At 41.9% G+C, this 26,517-nt stretch overlaps 1 protein-coding gene across 2 annotated transcripts in view; it reads right to left on the bottom strand.

Annotated features, from left to right (window-relative positions):
- Positions 1-26,517, bottom strand: part of TSPAN1 (tetraspanin 1) — a 167,163-nt gene that overhangs the window by 50,188 nt on the left and 90,458 nt on the right. For both annotated transcript variants that reach the window (XM_044085944.1, XM_044085945.1), the window contains exon 6: positions 19,197-19,340. In XM_044085944.1, the coding sequence (XP_043941879.1) occupies positions 19,197-19,340 (144 nt within the window). The remainder of the gene's footprint in view (positions 1-19,196; positions 19,341-26,517) is intronic.

The following is a 26,517-nucleotide window of genomic DNA, read 5'->3' as shown; positions in this document are numbered from 1 at the left end:
CAGAAGCATACGCAACTGTTGAAGTGACACAGTCAGTCATTGTACAGTGGTATCAGGTCCGGATGAATGCATAATGCTCCCCAGGGCTTGGCCCACACCTTCAGGGCTACAAGACTGGTGAGCTATTGCATGTCCCTGCACACGTAGTCTGTGAAGTGGCATCTCAGGGCAGTCACACTAACATGGAGAATGACAGTCACATTGTACCTGGTGAGGTGTGGCATGGGTGCATATGTTATGTTGCAGAACCAGTTACCCGACAGCAAGATGTAAATGACTATCGCCTTGTGTAGCCTGCTGTGTGGAACTGCAGTGTGACTGCCTACAGAGTCACCTATGACTGGTGTGTTGTGTATGTTATAACACCCTATTGGCTGCATGTGATGGGCACATGAGGCTGTGTGCTATAAGTTGGTGATGTTGTGTTCCGTGATGGGGGCTGCCTCTGGTGCCTAAACAGAGTATGGAGAGGTACTGCACGAGTTGTCCCCATATGTGTGGCTTGTGGTGGAGATCATGTGAGACTGTGTGATGTGTGGGGTGTGTTGCGAATGTTACACATCCCAACATGACTGTCAGGTGCAGTCAGTGTTGGTGACAGCATAACTCCCAGCAGGGCTGCATACATGCAACCCCCACAGGCTGTAGTGTCGTATGTTGGGAGGCGAGCATTTAATGTGTACATGAGACAAATGCTCTATTGCCACATGTACGACATATCATCATATAGACAGGCAATAGCACTGCTATGGGACAGCTGGACATGCCTGTATATACAACCATGTCTCACAGGATATGTGAGTTATGTGTGTACAACAGCTGTTGTACCATAAGCAAGCTGGAAGTTTTAGGACAGCCAGTGTACCTGTGGGAAATGGTGTGGAATGGGTGCTATAGAAATCAGTAGCTCATGACATGATCACAATTTCTGAAAAAGTGCCTAGCATGAACATACAATACAGATAGGGTGTTGGATAATATCAACCCACAAGTGGTGACGACAGCCATAATGGGTGGCAATGCACTATAACCTTGCTGAGTATGGTGTGCGCATGAACCATTATCACTGTAGATGTTAGCAGTACAGATGTACAAGACAGTACGGATGTTTGATTACAAATACCTTTGTATGTCACAGGAGTGTTCCACCAGTGGCCTGTTGACAGACTCACAACTACAAAAGGTGCCAGAGTGACATGTGCATATCACACCAGTGCCAGCTACAGTCGAACAGGGTTAATGTGTTGTAGTCCACCCTCATTGTAGCCCATACCACACAGACAAATGTTAGGCATCTGTGTATGTAAGGATGTGAATGGCCATGACCTATGAGCAAGAGCTGTGTCAGTGTTGTGAACAACATACAGAATGGGCTGTGCGGGTGAGGTGTGTGACATATGTGCACAGTCTGATGGATGATATCAGCATTTTCACCGCTAGGTGAACATCCCTGTACCCATTAACTACCACCTAGGCTGTGGTCAACATTATGGACACTGTGTAAGGGATGGTGCTGTGCAGTACACCTCCCTGACCTGGTGACATCTCCAGGCCCCGTAGGTAGTCATACGAGGTACCCATGTCATGACAGGGTGCCATCCATGAGCACAGAGATCATTGGACAGGCATATACAGCACCGGGGTGACCAATATTGGATCACATATCACCTGTAAGGGGTAATGGCCATGTGTGCGTGGATGGGTGATACCAGCTTTCACAATCCTCACCTCCACTATGCAGCATGCTGTCTACCTTGCATAAAGACATTTGCTGCACCATGATGATGGACATGCTACATGTCCATAACCTGATCTGAAAGACATACGACAATGACAGCCACCATACTAATACTAGGATCGCCACATGCTGGACAGATCCCTGTGCCATACATGTGACATACTCCTGCTATACCATGCAACCCTGTCCATCAAAGCTACACATGTCATCCCAGTCATACATGGTGTGATGGCCGCATGGTAGATGTAGTATCAACTGTCTGGATCAGTAATGTGTAACTGATGCACCTCATGGTGGCATAATGGCTGTCAGTTACAGCTAGAAAACCTTGCCCGTACATGCTATAGTTGATAACCATCCCTGCGAATGACGTCCGACTAGCCATTGTCCCATGTCTATCACATGTGCAACACAGGCGATCCGTGGCAGGATGTTGAACAGCTGTACAGTGCTGTGCAGATGTATATGGCAAAACACATGCATGTACAGGTTTCCATGTGTATGTGTGCATTGTCACTGCTCAAGTCCATTAAGACTGTGTCTGTGTTGATATGTGGCATATACACAGCATCAAGGTCAACAGCAATACTGTGGACACATCCAGGCATGTGCAGATAGGTAAGAACACCAGTGCAGGCAAACAGACATGCCAACATCAAGACAGCATTCACATGGAGTATGAACACTGTAATGAGGTGACACACATATATGGTGATGATATCCAATGCATAACGGGTGTTACATGTGCGTGATACAAACATGTCAGTCGTGTCAGTGTCATGGTGATTTGCAAAGATAACTGTGCAGCTGTACTAGATGTCATAGAAATGTATGTGCAGCTGTATCTCTGTACATCTCTGAAACTGTGACCTGTCAACATCATTATGTCTTACAGATAATGCCTCGTACATGCCTTCCAGCGTACAGCCGCCAGGAGGATGATGTCCTCAGCCCGTACCTCCATGAGAACTATGAGGTGTTGTTCAGCCATGTGCCACAGCATGCCCAGCAGTGGGACGACCTATGGCAGGATCTGCGCAGGAGAGTGAATGATGTGGGTGGCCATAACCGCACCTACCAGCAGGTGCGCAGACACTGCACAGACCTGATACGGCATGCAAAACAGCGTGCCACTTCAATCGCCAGGGAACAAGGTGGAACAGGTGGTGGGCCACCAACCCAGCCCCCACTCACACACACTGAGGAGTTACTGGCCAGTCTGGGGACACCCTCAGAACAGCATGCACAAACACTATCTGCCATTGTGGAGGTGGGTGTCTCCCAACCAATGAGCCTGGAGTTTCCTGGTAAGTCAGTACTGCACATATGGCTACTATATCCCATTTACATGCATGTGTCACTGTACATTATGTAATGTAACAACATATGCATGGTATGTGGACACAAATGCTGCATACTACAGTATGCTACCATGTGTATGCACACATGTGCATACTATATGCTGTTGTACAGGCGTATGTGTTAACATGCACAGTGCACCCTGTGGCTGTCATACAGTCATGGATAATGTTCATACTGCTGTGTCACCCCTATACAGGTACCTCTGACGTGCTGCACAGACATGAGTCCGTTACAGGTGAGACTATCATCAGTATCAGTCCTGTAAAAGCAAAGATCTATTCGCCATGTGGCCAGTTAACACTTGTACACTTGATGTTTGTTCCATTCACGATATACAGGTCGCATCACCCATCATTCACACAGGCCACCCATGTGTAATATATACAAATGAAATGATACACCGACATGAAACCTGAGTATTTGTCATCGCAACATGTGTGGTCAGCTGTGCATACAACAGTGGAGGTGTTCTACAATGGAGGCATATGTACTATACAATGAAACAACACGTGTGGTATGCAAACAGTACCACACAGTGAGCTTTGATATGGGCAGCCCAAAGGAGTCACCATTGTGTTATATGCCCCTCCAATGGGTGCACACATTGTGATGTGCCATCTGACATGTCCCAGACACGTAGTGTATTGGCTGCAATAATGTCATACTATCCCATAACCCATACCCCACATACAACCTGTTGTCTGCATAGCCCTGTGGATGGTGACATATCTGACATCTATGGGTGTATGTCATATGGGACAACACAGACATGTGTGATAGATGGCCATCACACACATTTGTCCAACATGTGCTCACATGGCCATGGGGGATGGCCAGAGATATGTAGCCACACAGTAGATGTGATGTGTATACACCCTGTTTCACATTGTCCACACATGGTCCAATTATAGCCTTAGTTGACCGATTATACAGTTGATTTGGTACACTGGACATCCTAACAGCCTGTGCACAGCCAGTGGAGGTGTCACTGACGTCTGCCATATAAGATGTGTTGAACATCACACCTGTGTCATAGCATAACAGTAGTCACCTCTACAGCTTCCACAGACATTGACACCACATCAGGCCACAGATACTGTACATTTCCCTTGCTGCTGTCGGACATCACCGTTAGCTGTGCCCCTCGTGTGTGTGGTACAGCAATATCATGTTGGACATGGTGAATTGACAAGTCCGCTATGTGTGGACATGGTTGCCAGTCAGCTAAGACTCTGTAGTTGTTGTGCAGGGGTGTCATCTGTAGATCCTCCAGTGATCTGTCACATGACACAGCATGGTTTGGTGTGTACACACCTCAGCATCATGGGTCATAATCCACAGTTATGTCATGGGTATGCATGCAGTTATGGCTATGCAATGTGTACATATTATGCACTGTATAGCAATATAAATGCCTCATGATGCCATGCAATGGCACAGTGTCTGTACTTCACACTGTAGAGCAATGTAAACGGCTCACACTACCCTTCCATGCACATGCACATTTTCTAAACATGCATTCTATCTGTAGGGCATACAGACAACACCACAATGTGATGGCCATTACGACGCTGTACATGTCAGGACACCATTGTGTCAGACATATATGCATGTTAATGCACACGTCAGCAGATTACATGTCAAGGTCACATAAGCCATGTGTACTGTTATCCTGTTCTGGTTCACATGGTGTATCATGAGGATGCATGCATACTACCATGATTGTGTGAACTGTATGGCTACTGATATGACACCTGCTTGCTGTATTGTGCACCCCAGGGGGTATGCTTACTAACACTATTAATGTCTGAGCTGCATGCCGTCAGGTGTATCACAGGCTTGCTGCATGCCGTCTGTCAAATCATATGCATGGTGTGTGTCTGTGTGTGTGTGTGTGTGTGTGTGTGTGTGTGTGTGTGTGTGTGTGTGTGTGTGTGTGTGTGTGTGTGTGTGTGTGTGTGTGTGTGTGTGTGTGTGTGTCTGTGTCTATTGTAATTTAGAGTCTTTCTTTGCATTCACAGGTGATGTAGGTGCGTTACCCTCCTGCGGTCCATCTGATGTTAGTGTCCTCACAGATACTAGCAATGATGAACATATGCATAAGGTACAGGTAGGGTTGTCAGGGGCTGAATCTGTGCCAATGGTTGCCATCCCAGCTATGTCCCCCTCTTCCCCACACACAGTTCTGCTGCCAACACATACCGCATCACCAGTGGCCATAGAGGAAGGACAGTCAGCATCTGTTAGTGTGGAACAGGAACGTGTGGTGGCTACAGAAGGTGTGTCTCCACACCATGTTGTCAGTGTAATGTCTGCATATGTACCACACAGGCATGTGGCCGGTGCTGCTCGTAGGAGGACCTCTGGCAGACATGCACCTGCAGGACAGAGCGCAGCAGCTGGTATCACCAGATGCATGTTCCAGACTGTAATGGCAGCACAGGCTCGTGCTGAATGGCAGAACAGAGAAGGGCAGAGGCTGCAGAGGGCTGCTATCTGTGTAATGTCTGCAGATGTGCCACACAGGCATGTGGCCGGTGCTGCTCATAGGAGGACCTCTGGCAGACATGCACCTGCAGGACAGAGCGCAGCAGCTGGTATCACCAGATGCATGTTCCAGACTGTAATGGCAGCACAGGCTCGTGCTGAATGGCAGAACAGAGAAGGGCAGAGGCTGCAGAGGGCTGCTATCCGTACCCTAAATGACAACATCCAGGCATTGGCAAATGCTCAACAGCAGATTGCTGATGTTCTGGACAGGCAATTGGGTGACATGGTTGGAATCCTTGACCGTGGCATGGCAATCCCCGAGCGTGAACTGTCTGTGCTGGAACATCTGGTAGGAGTGAGGCATAGGCCACGTGGACATAGGCCAGCTACACCACCTGGTGCAGGTCAACGTGAGCGTACCACCTCACATGCCCGCTCCCATAGTGCCAGTAGCAGTAGCAGTGCAGCTGGTGTTGAGCTGTCCACACCAGGACACAGCAGGCCATGTGGACATGGCCCTGGACGTTCCCAGTGGGGACACGGTTCCAGTGGACATGTGTCGTCAGACAGTGGCCAATCTGTACCTCCGCCTGGTAGTGCCCGTGCAACCCCTGGCAGGCACAGGTCACATGGCCGTGGCCTGACACAGTGAGCTATGCAACCTGGTCTGTACAATCTGGAGCTGTCAATAATACCCCTGTGTAGGCCTCACAAAAGGCAGAACTGTGTGCACACATACACGCACACAGCAAACACATCTGTAGGGTGCCACAACACCCACATGCATACTAAACAGACATGTCCATTCATATCACCGGCCCTTACCCACACACATGATGTCACCCATTGGTGCAGCCTATGCCCCTGGCACACAATATCACCCTGTGCATATGATGAAGCCTGTGCTGCATCCCTGTCATCCACACCATTGGTGCAGGGTCATGCTCAAATGGTCTGATGCAAAGGGTGAACAGAATAGTGAGATGTGTATATTACATTAGTTGTGTACGACTAGTGAGGGAAGTGTATATTACGATAGTTGTGTAAGAATGGTAAGAGATGTGTATTTTACATTGGTTGTGTACTGTTGACATGCACCAGACATACCATGAAGTATAGGTGTAGCATGCATTGTTATATGTGCACAACCATGTAGTACAGGTGTAGCATGCATTGTTATATGTTCACAGTATGTATCTCAGTAACAACAGTAACAGCATGTTGGTAATGATACCCAGGTTACCTCCTTATGGTCTACTTGCATGTGTCTACAGGTAGCAGTGTTTGCAGTCTCCCATGTGTAACTGTGGAGTACTCACAGGCACGTATGGCAATCTCAGCATGCTATACATAGCCTCAACCGGAACGCTGGAAAGTCTAACATATCACGGATGTCCACACATATACTGATCAAGCAGCCTGTGTGCAGTGTAATAGGCTACAGTGGCTAGCGACGTGACATCCATACCAGGTCACATCACAGGTATGTTGACATGGTGCAGAGGTTGTACATAGCAGTCTGGACAATGATAACGTTAGAGGCCACTTGATAGCATGAGGCCTCAGTGTGTAGCAGTAATACCCTGTCACAGTACAGGAACATGCCCACACTCACGGGGTTGACAACACTATAACGCACACCCCATAGTGTTGAGGTGAGGGCACTTGCCTGTGTGGTCATCCCCTCACAGTACTGTGCACCCACACAACACGACACAGAGAAGGGACATGTACAGGTAGCCAGTACGGCTGAGACCGATGGCATCAACAGGGTAGTTGACTGCATCACCATGAGGGGTTGGAATCCTGTGTGTTCCGTATAGTAGCATGCACCCACACTCCATGCACCAGACAGCCATACATACACACACACACACACACACACACACACACACACACACACACACACACACACACACACACTGTGGAGACCACAACTGTCATACACATACGGATAGCTGATGTGTGTGATACACACACCACACCTGCCTACATCATGCTTTCCACACTGCAGTATGTACAGATGTCTACAACAGTGTACAGGGGTGTGTCACAATTGGGATGTATTCCCCACCATATGTGGCATATATGGTCACACATGCAAACACACATGGCAGTACTGTGAATGATACACCTGCTATGTGATGGTACATCTGACAGACATGCAGCAGTATTGGTCGCATTATGTGTACCAACGCTATGTCCGGCAATTGTGCTGCTATATGCACAAGGGAGGATGTAAGTGTTACAAGTGTCGAGTGACGTACAGTGAGTAACACCTGACCGCTGTGTAGGTATTATGTCCTCACCGTCAGGTAACAGTAACATAGCATACTGTTTGCACATGTAATGGTATGATGGCATGTAACACACCTGTGAGCCATACCCGGTGAACATCCATCTACACAGGTGGATCACCACTTTACGTACACACATCCATCCATACCTAATGTACATCCTACCATACTGTCAGTATGTCATCATATACAGGTGTCAATGATAGGGCTGCATTGCAACTGCATGTTATAGTTCGGCCACAGATGAGTTACACACATCAGCTACTGCACATGCATGGCAGCTGTATGCACACTACAGTTTGTACATGTGTGTTGGTCCTACATGCCTGTCATGTAGCCATGTTTGTATGCATTGCAATTGGAGGACATGTGTGTTGACATACATAACACATGGACTGTTGTATGATATGAAGGGTGTCATGGGTAACTAGTACAGAGGGAATGTGTACTCGGTCAACATTGCTACCTCATGTACTGTTGGCATTCAACAGCCATGGACCCACCTCCCATTTGCATGCGTATGATTGCTGTAGCCACTTGTCTGCACGGAGGACAGCAAAAGCTATGCTATGTACATATGTGTTATGTGTGTGGCCCATGCACATATCCACTGCAATTACATGTATGGCATATCTGAACATGTGTGTTCATTGGTGTACAGCGACAGTCATCTGTCACAGCTGTGTAAGACCCAGGGCCCCTGTTATGTGTAGAGCCAACCTGGTTATGTACAGTGGTATCATTGCAATGCATAACACATGATGGAACCCTGTCGGTACATGTGTAGTCTGCATGGTTGCTGTACACCTATGTGCAGTCCACTGGTCATGTGTCACACGGTGTTGTGTTGATGCATTGCTGGTCCAATGACATGGTGGTGTCTGAGGGCTACATTGTAGACTGCGGTGTGTACCTCTGTGATCTGCACCTGAGACATCTGTGATGGCTCCTGAGTGTGTACTGGTCAATACATGTGAGTGGCCGTCATGTACGTGGGGACAGTAATACCATACTGTGCCCTTCCATGTTTAGTATTCGTGTGCATGCAAGACGGCCCTTTGCAACTGCTGTGTGAGCATGCCCAGTATGCTGTTGTGTAGTTGGACACACAGTACATTCCAAACTGCGCCCTTACGTGTTTAGAATCCGTGTGCATGCATGATGGCCCTTTGCAACTGCTAAGCATGTGGGCATGGCCAGTGGCACCTTGTGCCTCTGTGTATGGGCATGGCCATTGACATCCTGTATAGCGATGGTGGACATCCAAGCAACAGATGTCCATTTATAACGTCACGATGGATGTCTACATTGAACACACTGGCTGACCATCTTGCAGGGTGTACTGTCTGTGGCACGTCCCGTATCTATGTAGTGTTGTTGTGGGGCTTCGTAGATATTTAGTTACCCCATCACGACACTGCCATGTGTTTGTCGATGTCTACCTTGGGACAGTAATATGCTTTCAGACTGCTCACTCTCTATACATTCCCTATCGGCGTCCTTGCCTTTGCGGAAGATGTTACCCATCTAGAAGTATGCCCCTGGGAGTGCTGTATTCAGTAATCTTGGTAGCGCGTTCTGTAAATCCGTATTGCTGTAGTGTGATAAGGTAGTTAGGTGTATGTTCAACTCCCAGCTCTGCCAAGCGTGTGTGTGTGTTACCAGCTGCCTGGGGACACGGTAATACTTTTAGATGCCTCACACCAAATACATTCCCTATCGGCATCTTTGCCTTTAAGGATGATGTCGCCCACCTAGAAGTATGCCTCTGGGAGTGCTGTGTTCAGTAATCTCGGTAGCACGTTCTGTAAATGCGTATTGCTGTAGTGTGATAAGGTAGTTAGGTGTATGTTCGACTCCCAGCTCTGCCAAGTGTGTGTGTGTGTGTGTGTGTGTGTGTGTGTGTGTGTGTGTGTGTGTGTGTGTGTGTGTGTTACCATCTGCCTGGAGACACAGTAATGCTTTTAGACACCTCACACCACATACATTCCCTATCGGCGTCTTTGCCTTTAAGGATGATGTCACCCACCTAGAAGTATGCCTCCAGGAGTGCTGTGTTCAGTAATCTTGGTAGCGCGTTCTGTAAATGCGTACTGCTGTAGTGTGATAAGGTAGTTAGGTGTATGTTCGACTCCCAGCTCTGCCAAGTGTGTGTGTGTGTGTGTGTGTGTGTGTGTGTGTGTGTGTGTGTATGTATGTGTGTGTGTGCATGTGTGTGTATGTGTGTGTGTTACCAGCTGCCTGGGGACACGGTAATGCTTTTAGATGCCTCACACCACATATATTCCCTATTGGCATCTTTGCCTTTAAGGATGATGTCACCCACCTAGAAGTATGCCTCTGGGAGTGCTGTGTTCAGTACTCTTGGTAGCGCGTTCTGTAAATGCGTAGTGCTGTAGTGTGATAAGGTAGTTAAGTCTGTGTTCTAATCCCAATCCTGCCACGTGTATGTGTGTGTGAGAGTTTCCCGCTGCATGACAACAGTACATTGCTTTTACACTATTCACTCTCAGTAGAATCCTCACGGTGTCTTTGTCTTTGATGCTGATGCCAGCAAGCTGGACATATGCTTGTGTGAATGCTGTGATCTAGTAATCATGGTAGCGCGTTCTGTACATGCGTAATGCTGTAGTGTGATAAGGTAGTTAGGTCTGTGTTCTGATCACAACCCTGCCAAGTGTGTGTCTGTGTGTATTTCTATTTCTATATATGTAATGTAGATAGATATTGATATGTATGTGGATATTAGCACTATTGATTGTGCTGCATTATCTGTATGTGAACACCTTTGATGTATGTAAATCATGGCTCTGTGATAGTGCACATACTGTGTGCTGTAGTGATCCTGGATTATAGTTGTGTAGTGACCAGTTATTCTAGTTATTCTATTGCTGGGTATTACAACGGACATTGACAACAATGATAGTACAGCACCTTTAAACGGTCGTGTGCACATCTCAGCAACAGTCAGCAGTGGTTGTTACTTTGGAGGATGAGTATGGCTCATATGACTATGTATTACCTGACTACTACTATGCAAATCAGGTTAACATTACTGACTCCCGTTTATCCACAGGTTGTAATACAGATCCCAAGAATGTATGTGTATACATTGACAGGTGCAGGACTGGAATATTGTTGAATGCATGCAGGAGTGTCCATGGCCAGTAATGGCGATCTGTACAGCCTGGCAGGTATGGTCTGTGACTGTCCCACAACCTCCTGTATATGCATGACACATGCTGAAACTGTGTGCATGCAGACACACACATGAAACAAACAGCTAGGGCTAACACATACACACACACATTGCATCAACATTGGGCCATGCAAACACTGTTATCCCTCACACACACACATACTTACATGTTGCTTGGATGGCTCAATGACAGGCTCTGGAAAGGAAACACCATACCCTGTGCATATGATGACACCTGTGCCACCATCTGTAATGTGTAACATAGATGCAGGAACAGACTAACATGGTGCTGATGCTCAGGGTGGCTTTATAGCACTGTATTAATGTTAAAATGTAGTTAACACAAAGTGTGATATCCTTCTAGGTGTATGTAAGCAGGCGTGATGCATTGCAATTATGACCATCAATGTAGTATAGTTTACAGCACTGTTGATTCTGATGATTTATTATCCATCCATGTGCCATTTGACTGACGTGTGTATTACTGGCAGCATGTGTTTCAGAGTGTGCAGTACATGTGTGATGTGTGTAGTACAGATTTATACATGCTTACAAATGCACACACTGGCTTACACGACATTACACGAGCTTCAACATGCTTACACTAGCTTACTTGCTCTTCAACGTGTGCACACGGGCTGACACGTGTGCACACATGCTTACTCGGGCTTACAGGCGCACACAGGTGTGAACACACTGACAGCAGGTTTGCATGAAACTTCAGTGATATCCATGGTGTACACCGTCAGTTTCCTGACTGTACCTAGGATAGATCATAACACGCCCCTTCCACTGATGAGTAACTGACAGCAAACATGTGACACATTGCTGCGATAGGATTACAGTGTTTTATATATACACACTCATGATTATACATACACACTCATGATGTCACCTATCTTCTACTCTGATAGTTCCCTTAGCCTACGCTTCCACTGTATTGGCTTGGCCCATATGGCATGACAAATTGTGATTCACTATGCTCAGCCTCAATTGCATCTGATTGCTTACTAATGCTTGGTTTCATCTCTGACAGAGCGCTTCCACACATAGCAACCAGTACTCAGTAGCCATCTTGTCTTCAGCTTGACATTCACCTGCATGGCAAACTAACTGTTAACGATAATTACAACGTCTATGTGTATTTTAAATATTTCTCTTGTTTTAAAAGTGCAGCGCGTTTTCGCGCTGCTGTGCTACACTTACACACTGGAGATTGTGGGAGGACAAATAGAGTTTTATATTTACAATGGAGAAATATGCCACTGGTCTTATATTTGGCCATTGGCATGCTTCCTCAACTGTATTCATCCTTTATTTGCAGCTGACATTGCTCCGTTTAGCTACTTGCAGAACGTAACTCGGTTAACATCCGAGTACATTTCTGCACATAACTCTACTCTTGCACAGACAGCTTACTGTTACATGTATTGCAGATTTACATCATTTGCATAGCTTTCACCTACAAATGGGGTAATTTGCATATCCTAACATTGTCCGTGCAACGTTCGGTTTAGGGGCTGTCTTACACGCCCCTACAGGATATTGCTGAATAGCTCGGCAGACATCTTGCCTTGTTCTACACTTCCTCTACTCGTACACGCCGGCCAAGGCTCCATGACCCCTGGCCTAAGCTTTGCTGTGTGCTAATATGTCTATTTGTGGAGTATGCATGGCTGTAGGTATGGTTTGACCTGCTATGTCTGACATTTCTACAAAGCAGCTCCCACCTTCATCATTTGTAACGGTGACAGCCCTATAGGTACTATATATCCAGCTGTGACATATGACATGTCAAAACATACCTGCGGTTAATACTGAACTGACTACTTCAGTGCTTTTCATACCTCCAGAGTTTTCTTGTAGTAGTATAGTCGATAATACTGTTTCCTATCACATGTATCTGTTTCTGATACAAGATATATCATTGCATTACACCACTACACACAAGAAGAAATCACAGGCCAGATGCCATTACATTCCTTTTGCAGGACACACCCACCAAGAGTGTTGTGTTTCTCACAAAAGCCAACAGGTGCTAATCAAAACATATTATGCTATCATCTACCTTATGTGTTCGCCGGTATTTGCGATGTCCGTCAGTGGCAGAACTCACATGCGAGTGTGGGAGATTGGACACTGTATCAGGGACACTGCATAACACCCTGAGGGACACTATTAACCTTCCACATTGACTATCACAGGGCATAAGTATTTATTCACATTTATCGAGGTACATGCTTTTGACTTGTACATATTTTGTCATTTGTCATCCTGTCTTTCTTCACACCTGTCCACCTGATATCACTAGTTCTGTACATTTATTTAGGACAGGGTTACCTTCATACCTCTCAACTGTATACATGTTGGGTAAATGTCCCGAACTTAGACTTATAATGTTGTTCCTTCTTTGTTGTTATTGTGCCTTTCTGGTAGATTAGTGGCAGGTCATTAAGGACTGCGAGGTTAGATAATAATGACAGACATTAGTAGTTTATAACTAATAACCCTCAAAACATTTATACTAATGAATTATCCATTATTTTATCAATGCTCTAACTTTGTCAGAGGAATATTTAACATAGCCCCTATTTGTACTTATTTAAATATGCCTTTGTCCAGCTGTCTTATTCTGAAAGGTTCAGAGGTATGGTTACCATCTTATTTGTACTCATGTACGTCCATGATAATCGCTTACATGACACTGACATAAGTCCCTACGTCTTCCCACAATGGTTTACACAATATCCAGTAGATGGGTTCTTCATGTTTGGAAGGTATAGGCGTGTGCTATACCCACATAGGAATATTAATCACTCCTATAGGGCGGACCTAATAAATTTGTGCCAACCAACACCTGTGAACCTAGGCACATTCTTGCATACCCATGATTCCCATACCTGACACCCCTCCACAGTAGTCATAAGACATATTTAATGTGAGCGATAATAAAGTATGAAGATACTTCTAAGCACTATCCACTCTCCGCGTATCAGGACATGTGTCATACATTCTGTCAATCCATGTGTTATTACCCTTGCACAAGCTACTGTTGCATGTACAGCTATATTGTAGCTGCCGATGTGACTTCCTTAGCGTCGATAATTAGTGGCCATTGCTGCTAGACAACACTTTTTGGAGTCCTGCAAAGGACACCTATATCCATGTTTAAATAGTAGAACTTGCAGATTTGCCACACTGGTACTTTCTGGGCAATGGTTTGGAAAGCAGCAGTGTATTTACCTTTCTTGCATGTCTGTATGTCTATCCATAATAGCTATGACGTGTAGCCTTTTTATGTACATGTGTTATATCTACAAGGACAAATGTTTCTGTGTTTGTTATGTATATATCAATTAATGTAATTGTGTGTGTGTGTGTGTGTGTGTGTGTGTGTGTGTGTGTGTGTGTGTGTGTGTGTGTGTGTGTGTGTGTGTGTGTGTGTGTGTGTGTGTGTGTATATATATATATATATATATATATATATATATATATATATGTCTGTACATTCTTTATTTCATATATTTATTTAGTTTAAGTCTGTGGATATATATCTATACACAAATATATATATCCATATATAGATATATAAATAAACGTGTAGAAAACAGCGTTTATTTTCTACGCTGTGAGCGGATTACACACGCGCAAGTGCACTTGCATATCCTTATTGTGGGTTACATATGTTTACTAAGTCTTTGTGCTTACGTGGGCTTTCTTAATTGTGATGGTACCAGTACAATATCTGTAATCCGGTTAACGGACATATGTGAAACACATGTTCACCTTTACATATTTAAATGTCTTTACAGCACACACGCATTCATTAACTCATATGTGCTGAAGTCGTAGTTGACCCGGGACTGCATTCACGTTGGCCGGATGCTGTCACCACTATACTATTGGTGTTCTGACTCATTTATATGCATACCCATAGTACATAGCTACATTAACATATGCCTCACCGCTTCACTTACAACACAGGCATCCATTCTCCTGCTGGGAAAACCGCGGTACTACATATTACACATTCCCTATTCCCTACTGCTCTGGACCCAAGCTGCATATTTAATCACTCCAAGGATATGCAGAACACCAAGGCTTATAGTCCTGGCACATATAAGTCTTTGATTGTCAGGGTGTTCCCCTGGTGATCTGGGTTTAGGATTGTCCTCCTGGTGAACGAAACTGCCCTGACCAAGTTCAAATGTCAGACGAAGCACATGGACAGCATTTGTCCATTTTATAGAGGTTTACCTGTGTTTACAGACACAGGTCTTTCGGCACCTGTCAGCAGTTTTTTATGTTGGCAATACAAAATATGGGTGGGGGTGGTTACAATACATAATCCACGGTGAGGGGTGTTCCTATTCACATTTGACTATTTCCTGTATGCATTCATACGAGGATTATTATTTTGGACATGAATTAACTACAGGTATGCAGTGGTACAGTAAACAAATGTGAAGGTTTGTTACTGTAAATATGTACGCACCTCTGTAATACACTGTTATTTTCTGGCAAATCAGTAGCTAGTCATTAAAGACTGAAGTCAGAACATAATAACAGACACTTGAGTTTCAGACTTTATACACTTCAGGAAATTAATGCCAATGTGCAGAATGTTATTCTATCAACTTTCTCAGTTTCTTTACAAATTGTCCATACTTTTGGGCCTTTGTCCCACTTATATTCATGGCTTTGTCCAGATATCTTGCTCTCAGAGGCTGACAGGTATACTTTTATTCATGGCTTTGTCCAGATATCTTGCTGTCAGAGGTTGACAGGTATGGTCTGTCACACCTACACACACATTAAGTGTCCCTCACACAGTAGATCAGGGTTATCCTGTTTACGTCAGTGCCTTCATCACCCTTATACCATTTGCCACTATGTGAATGTGTACAATATATTTCTGCTTATTCGTGTCGGGACATGTGCGTCACGGGCAAGTGTTTGATAATGGGTAGTAGGTTATGCATGACCACTTAAGGCTGGACAGTGTCGTACACCTCTAATGCACATTCCAACTTCTATCCAGATATCTACAGGACTGGACTTTGTGTCTTCCATACTAATGTTTACACAAGTTACGTATCCCATGAAGGATATCCAAGAATTGTACCGGTCCACAACAAGAGGTATACCGAACATCATTTTGGAGTTACGAACATGTGCTGAGGTCGTGTGCAATCCTGCAACCGCCTAGGGTGACACTAGCTACTACATATGCGTAATGGTCACTATGTGTAGCTGTGGCTGCACCACATCAGTGGGCCTAGTATAGTTGGATTTGGTGGACGCTCAGGGACGGGAGCAGGTTGTGTGATGTGGAGGGGATGCTGCGTAGTCCATTATGCATCCAGGTGTGTTGCATTTGTTATGGCCAGTTAAATCCAGGTGTGTTGCATTTGTTATGGCCAGTTCCATCAGGACCAATCTGTGGGTATGTGCCAGTGACATATCTATACATTTGTATCACACATTTCAATATTCATCTGTTTGTGGGATTGTGTTCTACAGTATGGCCTGTCTGGTTGTATTGCAGCTGTTTATACATGTGTTTGTGTTTCTTTCAGCTTCACCTGCTGCTCCCTCATACACCTCCGGTTCACCTATTCTGCATATGACACAGTATTGCCTTGGAGGATTGTACCATTACCCATCCACCCCACACACACAGATTCCTCACACCCCATACATCTGTGCTTTGGTTGTTGGCCCATGACACGGCCAGAGTGACATATTGAATACCCTACATGTGTCTGGTACCTGTATGGTTGTGTGGACTACCCTGCCATGTTTGCTTTCCACATGCTATACCTCATGCACATAGGTACACGCCCATACTTCTCTTTCATTACATGTTTGGTATACCCGGGTACTACCCATTCGACTGTGACACATACTGACAAGTTTGGCTTGTACCGCTGACTTCTGGATTTTGGCGGCCTGTTGTACTCATTGGTAGGATGCCACCTTTTCCTATGTCCAGTATGGGATATATTCCGTACACATATCCGACTGTAGTGGACAACACCTCCCCACAGTCGACGGTAGGGTTGCCACCTTTTCAATTGGCCAAAGTGGGACATTTTTGGTACACACATCACATTTTACAGGCCGACACATACCCATGGCAGCATACAGGATAGAACTTAGACTTCTTGCCTATATCAAAGCTTATTCTTGTAGCAGTTCAGTTGCTTTTTCTGTTTCTTATAACATTTATGTAATTTAGATACAGAGAACCTGTTTAATGCAACTATTACATAACGTATAGGGAATAATTTTGTCCTATAATCTCAGGACATTTGCCATTGTTACAGGTTTTTGTCCGGATACAACTGCCCAAGGAGGGACTGTCACTTGCAAAGTGGGACAGGTGGTAATCCTAATCGACGGTACGGATGATACTGTTCCTTTCAGCCTACATGTGTCCTTATTGTTGTGGCTGTTTGCATGCTCCTTCTGTTTCATTTACATGCTTATTCTATTTCCTATTACATTTGATATGTGAAATATGGACATACCTTTTGTATGTGACTATTATATGCCTTGTGGGATATAATTCGGACGTACGGTCTCTAGATATCTACATTTCTCGTGTATTTTGTTATGGACACATCTGCCCAGCTGTGTACCCTCCCTCACATTATGGGTCAGCTGGTGACCCTCACCATTGGGCTGGATGTACCTACTGGTGGATTGCTAACATATGATGCATTTCACTTCCACTTGGTATGGCTATCTACACTGCGTTGGACTACAGCCGCACGGTCTTCCATGTCATTTGTTCGCGGGATAGGGGCCCGTTATTCCCTACCATGCATTTCTGTTTGCTTCGTCACTTTGTGTTCACAGGTACTTTCTTGCATGCTTTGCATACATTTCAGTCTCCAGGGACACTGATGTGGTTACTATCTTGCAATCTGTTATATGTAAGCATTTTAAGTTGCACATCGACAGCTGCCGTTTCCATGCCTCCATGCGGCACTTCGACACACCCTATGCACTTGCGCTCCTTTCCTGTGCACGTGGCTGTGTCGGCAGTGCACCTTCATTACTATGCATTTGGTGCTACTGCACCATCCTCACGCCGCATGGTCAGCGCAAGCCTAACGCCGGCCTTGTGCTGAGCTTCATGAATGCCGGGGTTAATGTTTATGAATCTCAAGTTATAGCATTATTTATGTTTAACTAAATTATGATGCAAATATACAATGTTTTTTTTTTCCTGCAGAAACATAGCTAGGGCATCATTTATTTATTTATTGCCCTTCAACTAAAAGCTGATGGGGCATCAGACTGGTAAACTGTACCAGGTGACAGACATAGTGTAGCTATGGCTCTGCTTTGCTTCATAGCTGGATTGTGTGTGAAAATGTTTTGCCTAAGTTAGTATGCCAACATTGTTACTAAACATAAAATAAGCAAACAGACTCAAAGTTCAAAGCTCAGAAGGTCATCAGATGCCCATCCATATTTCCATGTTACAGTCCACTATATATAATCACTACTACAAAACTAATGTCATTCTATCATTGTCCCAAGCATCTTACATCAGACAAGACTAAATAATTCTTGTCAAAAGAAAATCATAAACATCATGGAAGTAGCTCGTTAGAATGGTCAATGTATTTGTTAGATCATTTTGTTTACAGTAAAATACGTATACTTCAGTGAGTGGTAAAGCTTTTTTCAGCATATAAAAAGTCCACTATTTATCAAAATATAGCTCCAACTCTATAACAAATGTTGAGTCCCCCAACTTTTTGTGACTGCTGACTTTGCTGAAAAGCTGCAGCCAGCCCTGTGATAGTGTTATATCACTATCATACATGAATATTTAATAGTGCTGCCCCAAAATAAAGTCACTTGTTTCTTTAGTGTAGACTCTGTGTCCTCTGAAGACATTTTAAAATGAAACAGAAAAGCATGCCTATAATATTTTGCTTCTTCTTTTCTTTTCTTTTTTTTTTTTTTCTGGACCAAATAATGGACATTTCATTCTGATCAGCAGCTTTTAATTTTCACAGGTATGTATGCAGAAAGAATACATCTGTGTAACTAGAACATAACACACTAAACCATAGACTCTCTACCTTACCTGCACTTTGCTCTCTGCAGCGTCATTCCCAGTGCATGTACTTGAAGTGGTATTGCAACAGAAGGGTGGGTAGTTACCATTATTATGTTGAGTATAGTATGAATCCGTGAAATCAGTGTAGTTTGTAAAGCCACAGCATTTAAGCTGAAAAGAGAAAAAAGCAAACATGTCAGTAAAAGAAACATAAGTTGCATGTCTTTTTGAGCTAAATACTGAATGCATCACAAGAGACATTGTAGAAGTGGGCCTACAAGTCAAACTGTGAAGCAGGATGCCAAACATTTAGTTATGATGTCTGAAAGTATACCTCACTTTGCCAGTTGTCCAGCTGCATTGCTAAATCCATACTTTTACTGCCATGTATTGAGCAAAGGAAGAGTTCTGCAGATGGCTCTAGGATTGTGGGAATATACAACAATCAATCTGACATAGAGCCAAATGTCATATCATTTATTATCTAATCAATAAATTATAACATATTTTTTTAATATATTTATGTGTACAATTGACTGCTTATATCCTACTGATGTTGTAAACCATTTTGCTGTTACTTATTCATTGATAGGTTATTGATTATATTTGTTCAGTGGAAATGTTAACAAGGAAAAATACCATTGTCACTGGTGTCCCAGGAAGAGAAGCTACAAAAAGACAATATGGATAAAACAAAGCAGTGATTCATAATATACAGAAAACTAACTACATGGATAGCTCCAACTAACATAAAAAATGTTCATATGTGATAACTGAAAATCTGTACACGTTAAATACATACAATCATCTAATTATCTAACTCATGTAAGTTGACTACATATAAAGTGATACAGCAGGAAAAGCTAAAGATGACTTGCATAAAAACAAAATCCTTAAGAAGAAATGCTATAAACAGGATTAAACATTGTATACGTCCTACAATACTGAGATAACACACTGATGACATAAACTGTGAAATCCTATAATTTTACTAGATTACAAGATTATACCACATGTACAGAAACATTCCTTTGCAGTCAGTTTGAAATGCTGCTTGTCTGAAATACACCTTAATTATAGCAGCATGTGCCACCATATCTTTTGTATGAATGTGAACAAAGATCTAGATCAGGGTCAAAGTTCACAATGAAATTTATCCTTCTTAAGGTCACTGCTTAAGGACAGGCATTAGAGAAGATAAGGTCACTTAATGGATGAATTTTGCCTTGACTGAAGATAAGTGTAGGCTCATCTCAAGCCATTTGGCCTATACAGGCATGTGCGATGAATGATATATTTCAATATATTCTTGCTCAAGTTTTTTGAGTAGGGGTCACTGTAGATCAGGAGATAAATGTGCAAAATAAAAGTACAGACAGCACGTTTATAGTTGCAATGGACAATCTGGAACTGAGTAGTAGAAACAACTTTATTCTATTGATATGAACAACTTTTTTGATTAGTTTTGTTTGAAACAAAACGTTATTTCACCAAGTAACTTGACTGAGATGAACGACTGCATGAATGTCAAATTATATAATGCTACGTCCAACAGCTGCAGAAGTATATTGATGTATCACTGCACGTATATAATTTTGCATGGTAAAGAACACGCCTTTCTTTTACACTATTAAGATGTAAACCAACATACCCAATGAAAATACGGAATTTTCAGAAAGTAGTATGTATAACTGCATCATCTGTGACTATGCACACTTGACACCCCAACGGGTTAGCCACATATTTCATAAAAAGAGTCAAGAAAATAACTTGTAATACTGAACGCTAAGACATGATAAATGTCAGTACCAGGGAATGAGACAAGGCATATATTTGACAGTTTGGTGGCTGTTGTCTAAGTAACTAGTGAGCTATTTATAGGCAGTAAGTGGCAGGATGTGTTTTACAAGAATGTTAAGTATATAATGGCAAATAGCATCCAATGCTCTACTACCTTACCAAAGTATGAATGCAGCAAACATCTAACACAGTACTCTCTGTTCTATGGACAGGTCTGAAGATATTGTGGATCAAGATAAGCTGTGAATCTGCACATTTCTTAAGCATTTTTGGGAAATGATAAACTAGACAAGAGGACAATAGTCTGCTGAGAAATCATCTTTGTATAATGATAAAGTGAGATCTTTTTTTTTTCAGACTGAAGGAACAATTCCTTCTTTCACTGAATGAACAACAAATACTGATTTTAAATTGCAGATTTTTAAAAATTCTGGTGGGAACTACCAGATATAGAGAAGGAATCTTGTTTCAGTTTATGAAACAATCAATAAATCATACTTGATGAAACAGTTTGCATCTAATTCATCCAGTAAATTGTTATATTTTGGAAGTTCTTTATATTTTAACGTGTTGTGGTAAATTTTTAACACTAACATTACAAATGAAATCTTCCACAGTAATGATGTCCATATTTCTCTAACATACTGTTCAACTTACTCAGATAAGTCTGCTATCTTGTTTATATTAGTAAAAGTTTACAAAGTTATCAGGCTGAACACCCTGCCCATTATTGTATATCTAAAGTCAATGTGTAATTTTCCCTACTCTTAACTCCTACAATTTGTAGACTAGAATGACCACAGAAGACAGTGATACTAGAACATGTGTCTGTGCCACAGAACCATATCATTTTTGCCCCCCCAAAAAACCCTCAAATTAAAGATATTACTGCACAGTTAAATGTCTGCTATCTTGCAGACATATATCATCTGCAGTTAAAGTTTTTATCATTATATCATGCTACACTAGTCCCTTTTTTGTGACGGTGATATGCATGTCTCTTGTTTTCTGTGTTTTTCTGTGGTTAACTCTTTCATGAACAGAAGCAATTTCCTCACTAACATCTATATCCTCTATAAAGTTACACTGTTCATTCCTGTGAGCTACTGTCTCAGAGTACTGCTAAATGCCACAGCTAATGTCTCAGTCTTTTTGTATAATCCACATTTTCTTTTCAGTCTGTAGTAAGTACAACCATTCTCCATTATTATAGCACTTATTCCTATTTTATCATTTGCCAGAAATGCTTAAGAAATGCGCACATTCATAACTTATCTATGACCAACAATGTCTTTAGACCTGCCCATAGAATAAAGAGTGCTGTGTTAGATGTTTGCTGTGTTCATACTCTGGTAAGGTAGTAGCTGTAATACTGTCTTGTTTTCACAAATTACAAGGTTGCGTATTCAATTCTACAAAAAGTTTCAGCAACATCAGATGAAAAGATTACTTTATCATAGTCAAACCACAAAAGCCCTGATGCAGACAGTTTTCAACAAACTAATTATGCATAAATAAGTATGAGGATGGTGTTATATAGCTTGTCCTGAACAACGGTGAAATGCTAATTATTGTATTGATAGTTATGCTGAAATACATAGGGGGCCGGATTCATGAATGCCTACACTAAGTGTACACTAAATGTTCATGATCCGTATTTAAGAACATCCCTACCATATTTCTTGTGATGTCTATTCACTTGGAAAGATTGCACTAAGTGTAGACATAGTCTACACATTGTAGTAGCCTTTATGAATTCCCCTCGATATTTAAGGTTACAAGAAATAGGAAAACTAAAATAAGGAGGAAGAAGGTGGTAGTTATGTTTGTGTTGTCTGCTAACTCAAAATGGTGTATACTTGCCTAGTTTTATCACAGTTGTGAAGCAGGTTAATTGAAATGCCTATCAGCCCTGTTTTTAACACTACATTTATTTAGTTACTACTTGGGAACTGGGTAGGTGATCTGGGTTGCTGACCCTTTTCATCCACCACCTGTGCTCATCAAGCAAAGAAGCAGCAAAATGGCAGAAATATACAATTAATGTGATTATATCTGTATACAAAATCAGTGAGGTAGATATTACTATCAACAGTTACAATTCTACATAGCTCATGCCAGTAGAAATACATACATGATGTAATAATGCCATACATCTGATAGTAACAATATATTAAATTGAGAGTTTCTTGGTTACGGTCTAGAATGTAGCTTGCCTTATCATATGAGAGTCATAGAAGCAACTGCATTTGGATTAGGCTTTGAGATGTTATTTTAGAGCATCTTTGAAGAGGTTTAATGTTTCTTGATTTTTAATATCAGAAAATGGTTCTGGGATGCTGTTTCCAGGTTGGAGAAGTCTCTTTCTCCAGGAGTGCTTTTATAAGGTGGCCATGCCAGAATGGGACAGACGCCTTGGGTGATTCTGTGTCTACAACTGTAATCTTGTATGAGAAGTTTCATTTTAAGAGTTGGGCAATAACTTTATTTTAGTACATTGATGATCAGTGTACTCAGAGGTGGGCCATAATTTTATTTTAGTACCTTGATGATCGGTATCCTCAGTAGGAATGTTGCCATTTTGATTTTTCATCAATTGGCAGTTGTGCATAAAGGGGTCTGCTAAGAAGTCAAATCTGCAGATTTTAGTTTTTGCAATGCGTAATCTGGGGTGAGAAATAGGAGAACATACCCCAGTTTTTCACAATTGCTAATTTGCCTAAAGAAGAGAACAGCTAATTGATTTTGCAACAGAGTTTTAATTTCTATGTGAGGACTTTATTTGTGATATTATCTGAATGCAAGAGTAAGATCCCAATACCTATATTCAGTGACATTTGGGATATTATTCCCTTTATTATTAATTAGTTGGCTGTCGAAAATAACATACCTCTCAACCTCTTAGTGCTAGAAATCTGGACAAAGGCCCAAAAATAGGGACAGATTTTAAATATTGCTGTTACAAACTTAGAAAATTATTAGAATAACAGGGATTGTGTTAACATACATTTTGTACAGGATTTGAAGTCTGAAACTCAAATATATGTCTTTATTTATGACTTTAATGCTCAAACCATCCCAGTGATTTGCCAGAAAATCACAAATTTTATGAGGAGCTAAACCAAAAGTAGAAGGCAAAAATCTGGACATTCTGCTAAAATCTGGACATTTAGTGGCCACTTTCTTGGCTGTGAAGAAAAATCATTGTATTAGTTTTCTTTGGGTTTATTAGCAGTCTGTTAAAAGACTGAGTATATAGCTGACTAAAGTTATCCTGCATATATATATATATATATATATATATATATATATATATTTATTTATTTTTTTTTTTGCAGATGTGCATGGTTTGCACTGGTTTGTAATATAAGGATATTATCTGCCTACATTACTAATGCAATACTTGAAAGTGCTAGGGGAAGGCCACTGGCAAAGAGAAAAAAAACAAGTGGACCAAATATAGATCCTTCTAGTACTCCTGTCTTAAGTGCACTCATAATAAAGGGAGTATTACTGTATTTCTGGAAGGTTCTATCCTTTGGATATTTCTGCAGCCAGTGAACTATGTTATCATCAGAGGTAAGTCTAGAAGCTTACTGACCAGCAAGTTATAGTTAACATCTTCAAAGGCTCTATTCATCCTACAAAGAGTCCTGCCATAGTTCTGGCATCATTCAGGCTACAGTAGATTGAATATATGGCTGTTACCATAGCAGTAAATGTACTAAAGCCCTTATGAAAGCCATGCTGTGTATCATGTAAGAAGGCCATAGGTATTGCTGTGATGTAGAGTTGTTTGTATAGTAATTTTAATTTTTTGACTAGTTTTGTTATAGGACATACATTGACAATAGGAATGTAGTCTTTTAGATCTTTGGGTGAAATGACTTTAAAGAGTGGAATATTGACCTTTGTCTGAATAGTTGTGAGACAGTGGCTGATTTTAGGGAGAGGTTAAAAATATGAGTAAGTGGTTTAGCTATTTGTTCTGCAGCCAGTTTAAAGAAAGTGAGATGCGGCTTTCTGTATTTTTTATTATATGCTCATCTGCATTATAAAATGAGTACTAAAAAGACAATGTGGGAGATGAGGGCATAAGCCAAAAGACTACGTAGGTCCAAATAAGGCTTCATAAGAAAGACAGCAATTAATGCATCTTTCAAAAAAAAAAATAAAAATAAAAATTTTTCGTGAGGACATGTCAATTGTGAGATTACATGGACCCAAGATATCCAGGTAAGAACTGATCAAACTGTGGGGCAAGAGTCTAGCCTACAGTTTGAAATGTGCATACCCAAAAATCATACTCTCACATTGGGTTAGTCAGCATAAGTAAAATTAAAGTGTAAATCCAATAAAACAGTAATGCCGTGTTGTTGTAATGTGGACAGTGTTCCTACCATGAGTTCAGTCTGAGAGTAAATCTAAAATAACAAAGCCAAACTTCTCTCCAGTCTCAGTCTATCTAAGGCACCATATTATAGAGAAACAGTGGTATGTATGACAACCACAACATGGAGGCCAAAGGATATAAACCAAACAGATCTACAAGGTCAACATAGTGCACCATGGTAGAAAGAGAGATTTATAACACCAAATGGCATTATGCCAAATAGAAAATGCCAACACAGAAAATTTGATAAAATGATGGTACAGCAGGGCCAGGTGAAACTAACCTTTCTGCACTATAGTGTGATCTCGGAGATGGTGTATGTAATTATGAGGGAGTTTGGGGGTGCAGCGCTTCTGATATGGGGATGCTGAGGGCTAGAATGTTTTCAAGTTTTCCACTTTTAGAATTTTGGTATTTGGGCCTATTGGCTTTATAAGTGTTTTCCTGTAGAAGTCATAGTGGGCTTATTACAGATGAACTTCATATCTGTATACTCAGTCTATATGATACATGCAAGGTCAACATCATACGGCACTTTAAATATTATAATCAAAGAAAAAATCTAACTGTTGACATCCAAACAACTAAATAAAACTTAAGTGCTTTCAACTCCACCCATTAGAATAATACTTCATGCAATTAAACCACTTTTTAAATACAAATCATATGATGTGATACAAATCATATAACCTAAACATATAAACTTACTTAATTTAAAACAAACATATGGTTAAAAACTCAGAGTCTTATATAGAATTATAAGTTAGCTCATATTGTTATAGTTTAGCAGGACACATCTTCAGTCCAGAGTTAATGGAAACATTTTCATTTAAATCTGATTTTAATGTGGCATCTGATTATAACTTCCACAACATTTCTTTATATTCAGTTGCATTTTCCCAATCCCATCCTCCTAAAGTTAGACACATTTTTTTCCAAAATCTAAAATAAAACCCTTTTAAAATTTTGCACTCCTTCAAATGTTTGCTTATGCTGTAATCATGCTCATAAATTGTCTGCCTTAACTGATGATCTACCTTCCCAAAGTAAGGAAATTCACACTATGTACACTACTCATTTTGTCCCACATTTGCATAGTCCCCTACAATCTATAGTCCTAGAATAAATAGCAACCATAATATTAGAAATGTCATT

The sequence above is a fragment of the Protopterus annectens genome, chromosome 10.part0 (genome assembly GCF_019279795.1).
Source record: "Protopterus annectens isolate FY-2018-M chromosome 10.part0, PAN1.0, whole genome shotgun sequence".
Classification (NCBI taxonomy): domain Eukaryota; kingdom Metazoa; phylum Chordata; order Ceratodontiformes; family Protopteridae; genus Protopterus; species Protopterus annectens.
Note: the sequence above shows the minus strand (reverse complement) of the source record. Positions and strands in the feature narration are given on the sequence as shown.